The 12,130-nt window shown below is 39.7% G+C and overlaps 1 protein-coding gene across 1 annotated transcript; it reads left to right on the top strand.

Annotated features, from left to right (window-relative positions):
• Positions 1-3,894: 3,894 nt before the first annotated feature.
• On the top strand, positions 3,895-10,818 carry arid5a (AT-rich interaction domain 5A). Its single transcript, XM_006805926.2, has 7 exons — positions 3,895-3,917; positions 5,099-5,169; positions 7,349-7,517; positions 7,628-7,680; positions 8,708-8,805; positions 8,899-9,058; positions 9,148-10,818. The coding sequence occupies exons 1-7, from the start codon at positions 3,914-3,916 to the stop codon at positions 10,330-10,332; spliced, it is 1,740 nt and encodes a 579-aa protein (XP_006805989.1). The 5' UTR covers positions 3,895-3,913; the 3' UTR covers positions 10,333-10,818.
• Positions 10,819-12,130: the final 1,312 nt, after the last annotated feature.

Raw genomic sequence — 12,130 nt, forward strand, 5'->3', positions numbered from 1 at the left:
ATTAGAAACACGTTGAAATAACATAGAAAACCTTCAGGGATTTTCAGAGGTGTAACAGGAACTCAGATGTATACACAAGCTTTAACGTCAGTTTCCTGGAATGAGACAACAGCTGGGGAATTCACCTCTAATGCATAGGTTTCATTTTCACACGAAAATCAGATTTTGCTTCTCCCACATCCTTCAGTTAAATCTTGTGTTCAAGTGAAGAAATTACCTGCTTTATAATATTGCAAACTTGATTTCCAGAGAAGTTAAGAGCAGTTCTGTTGTTGTTTTATCAGCGTCACATTGTCACAAGGCCTCGTCGTTGCATGTGTCACATAAGTGCCTTATATCTTCTCGCCTTTGATGAGCCTTTATCATTCATATCTTGAGTTTAAATGCAGTTAAAGAACTTCCCACAATGAGATGGCACTTTAATAACGGTCTGAAGAGCGCGCTTCTTCCTCCTGCTTCGCTTTAAATACATGAATATTTTGTCTGAGCTTGTTTAAATTCAAAATTTGAACTGAAACTCTTTTTCTAATGTAAATTAATATTGGCTTGTCAAGAAATTAATCAGCCAGTTTAGTTTCAGGACAAGTTCCACATACGCCTACACAATCTAGAAACTAAATTTTAAACCTCTGCTTTAAATTATTGCGAGTTCACTTCTGAAGATCGGTGCCGATCCCTAAAACAACCGGGGAGAGGTGCAGATCTTTTTTAAATCCCTAATCTACAAAAACAAAAAAGCAAACGCAGAATTTTTTTGCAGCCTGCTTAATAACCATTTGTCACCGTGACTGGAATCGTTATGTGCCAGTTACACACTGCAGATTGTTCCCAGGATAGTGAGTCACTTCAGACAGGAAATCAGTGTTTTGAAATCACAATATTCTCTCCATCTCATTTACATTGAGCTGCCCTCCTCTCAACCTCACAGTGTTTATGTCAGTGAAAGTCACAAATGAAAAGCTGGGGATTTTCTCATTCTTACGAATGATGTTTTTGCTCATCTGCACATCAGGTCTGTGCGTTTGTTTTCAGCGGCAGGAGATACAAAAGCTCACAAGATTTCTGCAAAATTTATTGTCACAGTTACTTGGAATTAAGATACATTTCCTATAAATCCTCAAGGGGAGGGCGCAAACATTTTCTCACACCTGATATTTCTAAGTTAATTTTTTCTCAGCTTGTCTTAACGGCTGCGATCACGTCTTTCACTGCTTTTTGAGCAGCTTTGCTCATGTTCTCAAAAAACCAAAACAAGAACATGTCTATCAGTCGTGAAAAAAAAAGCCCTTTGAAATTTGGGCAGTTTGTAGATATTTGGTTATTTTGACATTTGAAGTGTTAATCATTTTGAAATGTCACACTCTATCCGCAACAGATGGAGGAATAGGGCATCCCCCTTTCAAACAGATCAAAAACATGCGGAGGAAATGTGGATCGCGTCAAGTGCAGCATCTCTTGACTCGGGTGCTTTATCACGAGATCTATATAGGTTTGCTGTGTGTGACATAGCAAAAGGAAAATTAAGGGGAAAATACACTTTTAAAATGAGATTCAGGTGAAAAAAAATGAAGAGCAACAAAATATATATATTACTCAAATAAGAAAAACAACTTTGTTGAAAAGTCACTCCAGTGCATCCCGAGTTGCAGGAAATCTCAAGACTCTGACTCATAACTGGTAATAAGGTGACAGATGACCGTTTTACTTTCACGCAATTTTTCTTTTTTTTTTTGGGGGGGGGCGGGGGGGGTACTCATCTCTAGTGGAAAATTCTGTTTCTGCCATATCCTGGCATTTTATTTTTAAACGTGATATCTTTCTGCGATGGTCAGTAGAAACCGTTTTAAAGAAGTAGAACATTCACACTTCCTTAAAATACGACCTACGGGCTTAAATCCCTGCAGCTGCCAGGAAATTTCAAAGCTTTCATTTACCTACATGTTACCACTTAGAGTATGTCTTTAATTTCTATAAGTTGCTATGAGTCAAAGGCACATACATGAGTGAATCCAGTCTAAAACACCTTCGCCCAAATGGTGCAATTTTAAAATGCCATTTCAGGTTTGCATACATCCAACTCTAGTAACAGTGGAAAGTTGAACCTTTTAAACATGATGCACTGAAAAATGAACATTCTGAATATACTCGAATGATGTCAATAAAACAGACACTCCCACTTGCATAATAACACTCTTGTAGCCTGCTGGCTTTTGGATGACTCCTATCTTTGCTGTGTTTTATGTTACCTATACTTTGTTTGGCCCTATGTTTCCTCCATCACGCGTGTGAATAAGTGTGCTGTCACTTGATGCGTGACAGGGATTTTTGAACGCTGGACAGCCTTACGAGTTTAACGATGATTCACCTTACATCTGCTGTAAGGCTGGCAAATTTGAAAACCTGTATTCAGTACATGCAACAAGCAGATAAAGCTGACCTTTTAAAATAATAAGAAACTTGACTGCACAGTTAGCCTAGCCTCACCGTTATATATAGGTCAAAGCATTGATTACACACAAAGATACACAGTCTGTGGTTCAACAGCTTGATTGAAGTAAATGTGCCAGGTGTGACCTTTTTTGAGGGATAGTACGCAATGAGCGAAAGATGCAATAGCTTACATATAAATGTCTTTATAGATATATGTATATGTATGCATAAAGATCCTATTAGCTTTATTACAGAAACCTTCAAATCTTACAAGTCAGAACGCACATCATGTGGTCAGAGTATAAGACCTCTATGTGAAAAATAGTCCCCATATCTTCCATTGCTCATGAAGTAAACAAGCATCCCTCTGTGACTCAGTTTACATTGTTGGCCACATACAGCCCACTTTAATCTTAAGCAGGCCAGACCATTGAAACTGGCTTTTCTAACAGTCTAAAGAAATTTAGCTACACACTGAATGAAATAAGAAGTGCAATGAAATGCTGCTGCAGGAAATACAGGAAACCTTTTAGCATGACTCTTTGGGCTTAAATAGTAAGAAATAAAAGTGTAAAATTACGGGAAAGGTTCTGGTAGCACATTGTCCAGACTGATCAGTAATTATAAAAGAAAGTTTGTGAGGTTTTTTATTCACAGAAAATATATTTTTGTATCTTTGTTCTAAAAAAAATAGATATTTCTATAGTATGGAATGAAAAAACAGGAACTTGTTAGTCATTTAAATGTTTATCTAGTTATTTTAGTGCACTATGAGTGGTCATGGGGGAGGCCCTTATCAGCTGGAACTTACAGCTACTTCAAAATCTATGCCCTCCCTCACATTTTCCATTGGGCCAGATTGGAGTGTTCGGCAGGCCGAATTTGGTCCCCGGGCCCTATGTTTGACACCGTCTGCTTTAAAGAAATATTTTTTACCTACTTAAGCACTGATGTTAATAAGTGATAGCTTCCTATGTTTACCTGAGAATAGTCATTAGTGTACATGTTCAGGAAATGTTACGCCCCCATTTAAACTATATTTGAACTTACATGTGACTGGAGGTATTTGTGAGTCGGTATGTTTGTTTAACATGAAAGCTGTATAAGAAATCTTCAATAGAATCACTTGTTGTAATCTCTACAAAATCAGAAATATGTGTTTCATGTGCTGATGACACCACGAGTATAGACAATAGCATGTCCTCAGGAGAAAAACAGATGAGAAACAGCACACTGTGAGCTGCAGCTGTCAGACTGTAAGATACCCAAATGCAGATTTTAATAAAGTTTGAAGCTGACTATTCAAACACAGCTGATGGAAGAAAAAAAAGGACTCAGTTTCCCAGACTCATTTGCGGTGTTACATCAGTCAACCAATGAAACTGTCCTGTGGAGACACCTTCCTATTTTGTGGTGTCAAGTTGATGTGAGCGCTGCATGAATTACTGTCACAGTCAAGCCGGAGACTAGAAGGCATCTGGAAATGGGTAAGAACGATCTTGATTTTGTACTCAAAAGTAGATGCTGTTTACATGTGTTGCTTTACAAACGTATAGAAACGAGTTAAACACATAATTTTAGGGATGATTTTAGTTCTTCTGAAGTTGTTTAATAACGACACTTTGAAGATTTTTGCAAAAGTAAATTCATGTTCATGACATTCATCTGTGACAGAAGCGACTGTTAGACCCAAAACGTCACAAAGTGTCACAGGAGTTCTCGCCGGCTTTTAAAGTGCCGCAGTTAATCTGTCACAATAATGCGACTCCGACTCTGCTTCGAACACCAACACAAGCGCGTGTTTCATGTGAAGCTAAATAACCTCTGAGAGGCAATGGAACGTTTTTTTTAAAAACAATATGTCAAAAATATTTCTCCAACACTCAAAATGGAGAAGTTCAGGGCTACTGAAAGCAGAATTAAAGGTTCAAGCCACAGCACAGGAAATAAATGATCTCAAAAGAGAAGCATATTGGTTTTGCACACAAATGATATCACTGTGGGTGGAGGGCTTCATGGTATTGAGCTGACAGTATGTCATTCTCAGAATTGCATTTCATTCCCAGCCTTGGTATTTTCTTCTTGTTTGTTTGGCTTTTTTAACATTCATATTATTTCCAGCTACATTCATAAATTCCTATATTTTGCAGTCCTGAACGTGGAAGCACTAAAGTAAAAGTCAAACTGTTGCCAGGCGAAATGTCACAAATCACTAACGTTCACGTTAATGCAGGGCAGGCAAATGAATGAAAGTGCCTCAGTGGATTCTCATCTTGCTTGAGATTATCTTGCCTAAATACTGTAGCTCTTGTGTCACAATATCATACAGTACAGCGTACAAGTGGTTGTGTTCATGAGCAGGAAGTGGTTTTGCAACCTGTGGTTTTATATCACACCCAGTTGACAATATGTTCTACAGATTACTGTTTTTCTTTTTTTCCCCCTGAACTTATCAAACATTATAACTGTTGACCAAATTACAAGAACAGTGATGAAAATCACCTTTAATATTATTTATGAGGGGTGCTTTTAAATTTTGATCAGATTGCGCACTTCTACCCAAGATATGTCCTACATTTAAAAAAAAAAAATCCTAGGTGGCTTGGGTAAATTCACATACCCAAATGACTCGATTTTTGTTGAGTTTACCGTCTCTGTCTCTTTGAAGCTCAAGAGGACCAGAATGAAACGTCACAACAAACGGCAGCCAGTGACGAAGAGAAGGGGACCGCAAAGCAGGTACTAAACTCTGTCACTGCTGATAAAATGACAAAAAAAAAAAAAAAAAAATGACAGTTGGTCTCCTGGCAGCCGTCTGGGCAATTTCCATCAGTTACAGTTAATCAGTGACTACAGACATGACTACTCAGAATGAGTTATGTGTTGTGTTTTCATTTCCCCTTTTCAGTGGATTTGAGTGGCGATTTTTTGAAGTGCTGATTATGTGCGTACAGTCGTTTCATCTCTATGGTCGATTATGAAATGAGTAAGGAGGAATAAGTGATTCTGCTTTGTTTTCTGAGAGGCCTCAAAAAGGCACGCACACACACACGCGCCACAATATTTTGTTGCACATAAAGAAACTGCGGGAGCACTGCCACTCACAGCCGCTGTTCTGGTAAGTGAAATGAGAGGAACAATATGAGAAACACAAATTAGCTCATGAAATTTCCAAAGCTGATGTTAGTTGAAAGCATGGTGGTTAATGTGGTGACTTCTGGCCTGACGATAGCATCGATCCAAAACGCCGCTGACAATCATTGTGAGAATTGTGTATCAACACATTGACATCAACATCACCCACACAGTTTTCCAAAAAAAAAAAAAAAAAAAAAAAAAAAAAGACAGAAAAAAGAGAAAGAAAAGAAAATTCATCTGTGAAAATCAACCGAAAGTTTCACGATGATATTTGTTCTCTGGTCTTGAGTGCGATCTTCAGCGCAGGGGCTTCATTGTGTGGCTTACAGTGAAGACATTTCCTGTAGGCGATCATTGATGCGTAAACCTGAAAGTTTTGTGAATCAGATCTAAAATACAATGACTGAAAACGGACGAGCTGAATTCTGTGCAAGATTCCAATCACCACTTTCTCACATTTTTAGACGAATATCATTGCGCGCGCGCATTCTGCCGCATATTCAATCAAAATCCCCTGATTTGTACAAATGTGGCGAGAAAAGCAGGTCGCCCGGGGTGCTCTTCTAGGCGGTGCAGAAAATATTGCCTATGAGAAAACCTTTAGAAAACAGTGGAAAGTCAGAGCTGTTTGCTGCTGGCTGGGAACAGGAGTGTAAAGCCACTGAACTGTGACTCAGTTGGGCTATCTTGGTTAGAGGCCTGCACCTTCACTATTACTCACTCTAGGGGTTTACTTCTCGGAACCAGGAACCACATAGAGGAACTTGATTCAATATGAAACCGCCTCTAGCTGTTTTGTTGTACAATGAGTGCCACAGAAATAGCAACTTCTATATGTGGTGATTCAAAGTAAAATATTGACAGCGTCCACTGCGGTATCCCTTGACATCCAATCTACCGAAATTGATCAAATGCAGCTGTGATGTGAGATCTCACATTTAAATAGATGCTGTAAATTCCAAACTCTTTGTTTTCACTACGAGAAGTGACTATATCAGCGTTTGTGATGTATGAACCAGTGTTTACACAGCGTGAGCGACACGGTGGCTGTGAACAACGGAAGACTATCACACCCAAGGGTTCGTTTTTAGCTGCCCTTTTTTTTTGTTCTTCTTCTTCTTCTTTTTTTTACTTCAACAATAGAAATATCATCTGAGCTAAAATTAAGCAACAGTTTCTCTTCTTGAGTCTCAGCTTTTTGAAATCTTTTGAAGCGACGATTTTAATTCTGCATGCCTTTTCTGTTTCATTTCTGTTTTCTTGCAAACCACAAATAGTGACATTGTGAATTTCCTCTGCTGGACTTCTGCGTAATGTGAACTTGACGCCAAATTTCTTGGTATCTGAAATTCCTCGTTAGTGCCACTGAAACTACTTTTGCAGAAACGTATGCGATTTTTGGAGCTCTTGCAAAACAACATATTTATTCACCTACTGACTCTCACACACAGCGCTTGCAACGACTTTTCTCTTCTCGGCTCAAGCTCATTTTACTGAGTGACATTTGTACCAGTGACTGACAGCTCCAGACCAAAAACCCCACAAGTCTGCTGCGTTCTCTCCAGACAGGATGTATAGCGGTTATCTATTGAAAGTAGCGGTAAAACCCTACTCTCTGATTTTGACGTTTCATTTCAACATTTGTGTCTCATGAGACAACTCTGCATGTCGTTTTTCCCATTTCTCTTACAGTACCTTCAGCTGTAAAACAGTGGACTGTGACACATTTACAAAGCATACTAATGTAGTCCTTTCATGCATCTGTTTCCTCTTACTGTAGGCTTCTCCTGCTGTTATTGAGATTCACGACTCTACAACTGAATGTGAAGATGAAGGAAGGGCCAGTGTGGTGCAGATGGAGGAGAAGGCATTTGTCTCAAGTTTGCACTCTTTTATGAAGGAGAAAGGTACACCCATTGAAAGGATTCCTCACCTGGGCTTTAAACAAAGTGAGTTTACTCTATTATTGCTTTTATATAAACACATTAGTAAAATGGAATTAGAAAAAGAAGTAGATTATTCATGTGTGTGTGCGTGTGTGTTTCCCCCCCACTCTCAGTTAATCTCTGGAAGATCTACAAAGCTGTTGATAAACTTGGAGGCTACGATTCAGTAAGTACTTTATTTAGCTTATGTAACAGATGCAAAAAAAGGCTTCACTGCTGGCGGGCTTTTAAGTGGAAATGAGCTGTAGGTTTAGGTGCTAGAGATGCAGACAGCGACGCTGTCAACACATCGCTCCCCATGCTCTGTTTTCTTTGATGTTGACACTGTGGCATAAGTTGTGAGAGTGAAACTCATAATGAAATGGAACTAGATCGAGGCTCGTGTTGACCACCGTTGCTTTGTCCCAGGTTGTAAATACACCAATATGAGCCACCTACGTTAGCACAGGTTTAAAATTGAAAGTGTAATTTCAAAACCGAAAACCAGCAGACATGGCATGTAAAGGGTAAGCAACCACTGCCCTTCCTCAAAAACATTTTTACAAATAGGTCTATAAGTAAATATATTAGGGTCCAAGCGCCTGAGGTACAAAAATGAATAAATTAATTCACACAAGCGCAGTCTGCTAGGTGTTAGTCCAGGTCAAGTCTCTGATTTGGACCTTTTAATCACACTGTTGCTGCCTTGGTATGTTACACAACTCTAATATAGGGGTGGACAATTAACTTTTCCAAGGGGCTCCATGATAAACTGGGACTTCCGTGGAAGGCCACACCCTCACCGGGGTCCTATTTTTAGCCTGCCCTTTCAAAGAATTAATATCGAGCAGAACTGACTCCACCTTATTGGTGAATTTCCTTGTTTCTCAGTTTCTAATGTACCCCCTTGGATAAATGAATTGCCCGTGCACTAACAAGTGGCAGTGCACCCATACCTGCAAGCATGTTGTTAACTGTCAATCCTCTTGCCCAATTCTGATTTTAATTTTGTCTCCAAAAATAAATAAATACAAAATTGAGGATTTGTGGTTTGAATGGACCAGTAGGTGGTTACATCCATCTTTTATATACAGTCTTTGGTTTCATGATAGAAACAGCATAAAATTAGGATACCAGATACTGCCATCCTAGTGGGAACTGTTTAAATAGTGTAATGATTTTGAACTGTTATACATGTTCATTTTTGTCAACAGGTGACAGCACGACGCCTTTGGAAGAAAGTCTACGATGAGCTGGGAGGAAGCCCCGGTAGCACCAGTGCAGCTACTTGCACTCGCAGACATTATGAGAGGTGAGGATGACTCTGTTTCTCAAGAACCTTTTTTGGTTCAAACACTATAAGATCGGCTGAGACTCAATTTAAACTGTGCTGCTTATGTGACAGGCTGGTGCTTCCCTTTGAGAGGCATATAAAAGGAGAGGAAGACAAACCCCTGCCTCCAAGCAAACCGCGAAAGCCATACAAGAGAAATTTGGATGGCAAGATGACTAAGGCAGAAGGGAAGAGGAAAAGAACTCATTCAGATAGAGACATTGATTCAGAGGTAACAAATTATAACTCTGACAAAACACCTAAAAGAGAAGTGTTTGTTTATATTGTGTTCTAAAATCCCTCCTCCTCTATGTATTTCAGTTACTCACCCAGAGAAGTCCAGAATCTTCCTGTCAAAGTGAAGCAGTAATTCATCCTCACTCTGCTCTCTGGGCTGACAGACACCACACTGAGCCAAACAGAGCCACCAATAATGTCTGCCCTTCTGTTTACCTTCTCCCCGCATCCAACTCGTGGATTGCTCAGTTATCGACTGCAGCCGGAGAGGTCATCTCTCCTCTGGAGAAAAAAAAGCGAATGGCTCAGGCTAGCCTCAATTTGCCGCCCAGTTCTCAGAGCGAGGATAAAGAAAGGCCCTCCGTCATCCACTGTTCCCAGTCTCCAGCCAGGGCTTCTTCCAGCAGAAACTGCAACTCCTCTGATGGCTCCCCACTCCCTTTATCCTCCTCCTCTTCCCGCAGCCCCTCCCCTTACTCTGTTTCATCAGAGGAAGGTCCAGCAGGAGGTGAAGATAAAGCTGCATCAAGCTCAGAAATGTCCCAAAACGCTTCTGTCAAAAATCCATCGGGCCGCAGTGAGGATAGCAAGACTGTTAGTAAGACACACAAAGAACCTAAAGGACAGAATAAGGATGTTTCTCAAATCGTCTCTGACTCGATTAAAAACCAAGTTAAAGACTGGAAGTCCTACAAAGGAGCAACCAAACATTACCTTTATCCTTTCCAGCTACCCACCACATACTCTGTGAAACCTGGCTTTTCTCCAACATCTACCTCTAGCTTCACCAGAGTTATTCCAAAATCTGGCAATGTTCTACGACCCACTCCAGTTCGGCCAAGTACCAAAGGCCAAACGAGCAGGTTGCTTCAGCAGGACGACTCTCTGACTTGTGCAAAGAGGATGTCTCCGTGGCCCTGTCAGACAGAGAAGAGAGAGAAATCCAGGACAATGCAACAGAAAGTTTCTCCCGCTCAGCAGAGCCTGTCCTATTCCGCCGCCACCATGCCATTGCCGTGTGTCCTGTCAGGCTACGAGAAAACAGCCAGAGACTCCAGGCTCCAACCTCCCCTACCCCCTTCATTTATCCCCAGCAGAATGAGACTACCTCCCTCTCAGCTAATGTATCGCAATGTACCAATGGGTCCACCTCCCTCTGCTCTCATCGGGTCTGCTTTTTACTCCTACCCCTACCCCATTCCTCTGTTAAATCCCCAAACTGCATATGCCATTCCTGCCATCAATCCCATTTACCCACAAAAGTTGTGAGAAAATCACAATGATAATCACAAAACAAGACAAGACAGTGGGTTGTTGCCCAGTTGAGTATTGTTGAGGCCTCCTGACTTGTGTTTTAAACATTAAATATTTTCAAGTTATTCCTGCTGAGTGACTGTATGGATCCTGGGGATTAACACCGAGCAGTGATAGCTGCAAATATTTATAGGAGCCAGTGAATCATGTTGAAGACTTGCTGTCCAAGTGTACCTGAAAGGTGCACTACTTAAAAAAATTACAATATGCAATATTTCTTTAGCTGCTACACTAGGATCAAATAATGTAATCTATCTAATATAAATTTTGGAAAAACAGATTAAGGTCAGTTATTTTCAGTTTTAATTTCTTTAGATTTTATCTAGTAAATTTTAATGATATGTTGCTATGATTATTAAAATGAATTTTATATTCAATTCAGGTCAAAATTAATGCGATATTAAGGTTATCGTCAATTGCACAGTTTCAGTATTTTGTTTTTGGAAACAAAATCTGTCTAATGTTCCCTGATGTACTGTAGTTATGTCTGAAGATTATTATTATTTTGAATGAATGTTGGTCAGTGTTTGATATAAAAAATATATCTATATTGTTTTCATGTTATTCAAGTGTATTTAAACAAAAGACTAAACCAGCCAACAAATAAAGAGAAAACATGAAAACATCTTTGTTCTTTTTGTTCGGTTCAATCACAGCACTGTAAGATTGTGAAAGATGAAAGATTTAGCACTAGGCTCTCTCCTCCGCCTTCTTGATATGATGTTCTTCTGCTTTCCTGGCTGCTGTATCTTCGGCGATGCTGTTCGCTCTTTTTCGTAGCGTCCTGATGACACACAGTTTGTGCTCCAGTGGGTGATGACAGTCAAACCTTAATTAGAAAAAGTTGCATTTCCTGAGAAAATGCAGTGTGAATGCCGTGTAGTGGAATCTGCTGAAAACAGCTGAAAAAGCAGAAGTTTCAGCTGAAAAGAAGTAAAAAAGCAAAAATTGCCACAGGTCAGATTTGAACCTGTGCCAACTGCTCTCAAAGCAGCTGCTCATCTCACTGAGCAGAAGAGGCTGAGATTTGTGCTGATAAGAGGTGAAAAGCTGAAAATTCTGCTGAAAGGAGGTGAACTTTTTGAACTTTCTGCTGAAAATAGATGAAGAAACAGAAAATTCTGCTGAAAAGAGGTGAATAAGCTGAAAATTTGTGCTCAAAACAGGTGAAAAAGCTGAACTTTTTGCTGAAAAGACATGAAAAAGCTGAAATGGATATTAGAAAATTTGCTGAAATCATAAAAACATTGCAGATATGTAATAAATTGGCAGAAAAATTGTAGTGTGGTCCATTCATTTTAATGGGCCGAAAAATGGCATAAAAAGTTTAATATTTCAAAGTGACTGCTTCAGTGACTGGAACACAAGTGAAGAGAAACGTAACATCATATGAGACCATTGTTTCATCAACAAAATTCAAAGTGTTCTGGATGTATAGCGTTTAAAGCTGCCTACCAACGGGTTGAGGATCAAAGCCAGAAACTCTGAGTTGATCATGCAGACAATTGGTCTTAAAGGTACACCCTGTTTTTGTATCTTCGGTAAACCATACAGACTTGGTGTAGTTTCCCCTGGGTGTAACCTGTGGTATGAGGTCTGGTCAGCAGCACTGTCTTAATCTAAGTGCTTGACACATTCTATGACCCTTTTCCTGTAACCACTACCTGTGTCTCGATTCAGAGCCTCATAAGTATTTTTGACAGTGAGCAGTGACAAATTCTTCTCAATATAGTCTTTCTGTTATTTGTGTGCT

Source organism: Neolamprologus brichardi, chromosome 12 (genome assembly GCF_056152115.1).
Source record: "Neolamprologus brichardi isolate AB-2024 chromosome 12, ASM5615211v1, whole genome shotgun sequence".
In the NCBI taxonomy this organism is placed as follows: Eukaryota; Metazoa; Chordata; class Actinopteri; order Cichliformes; family Cichlidae; genus Neolamprologus; species Neolamprologus brichardi.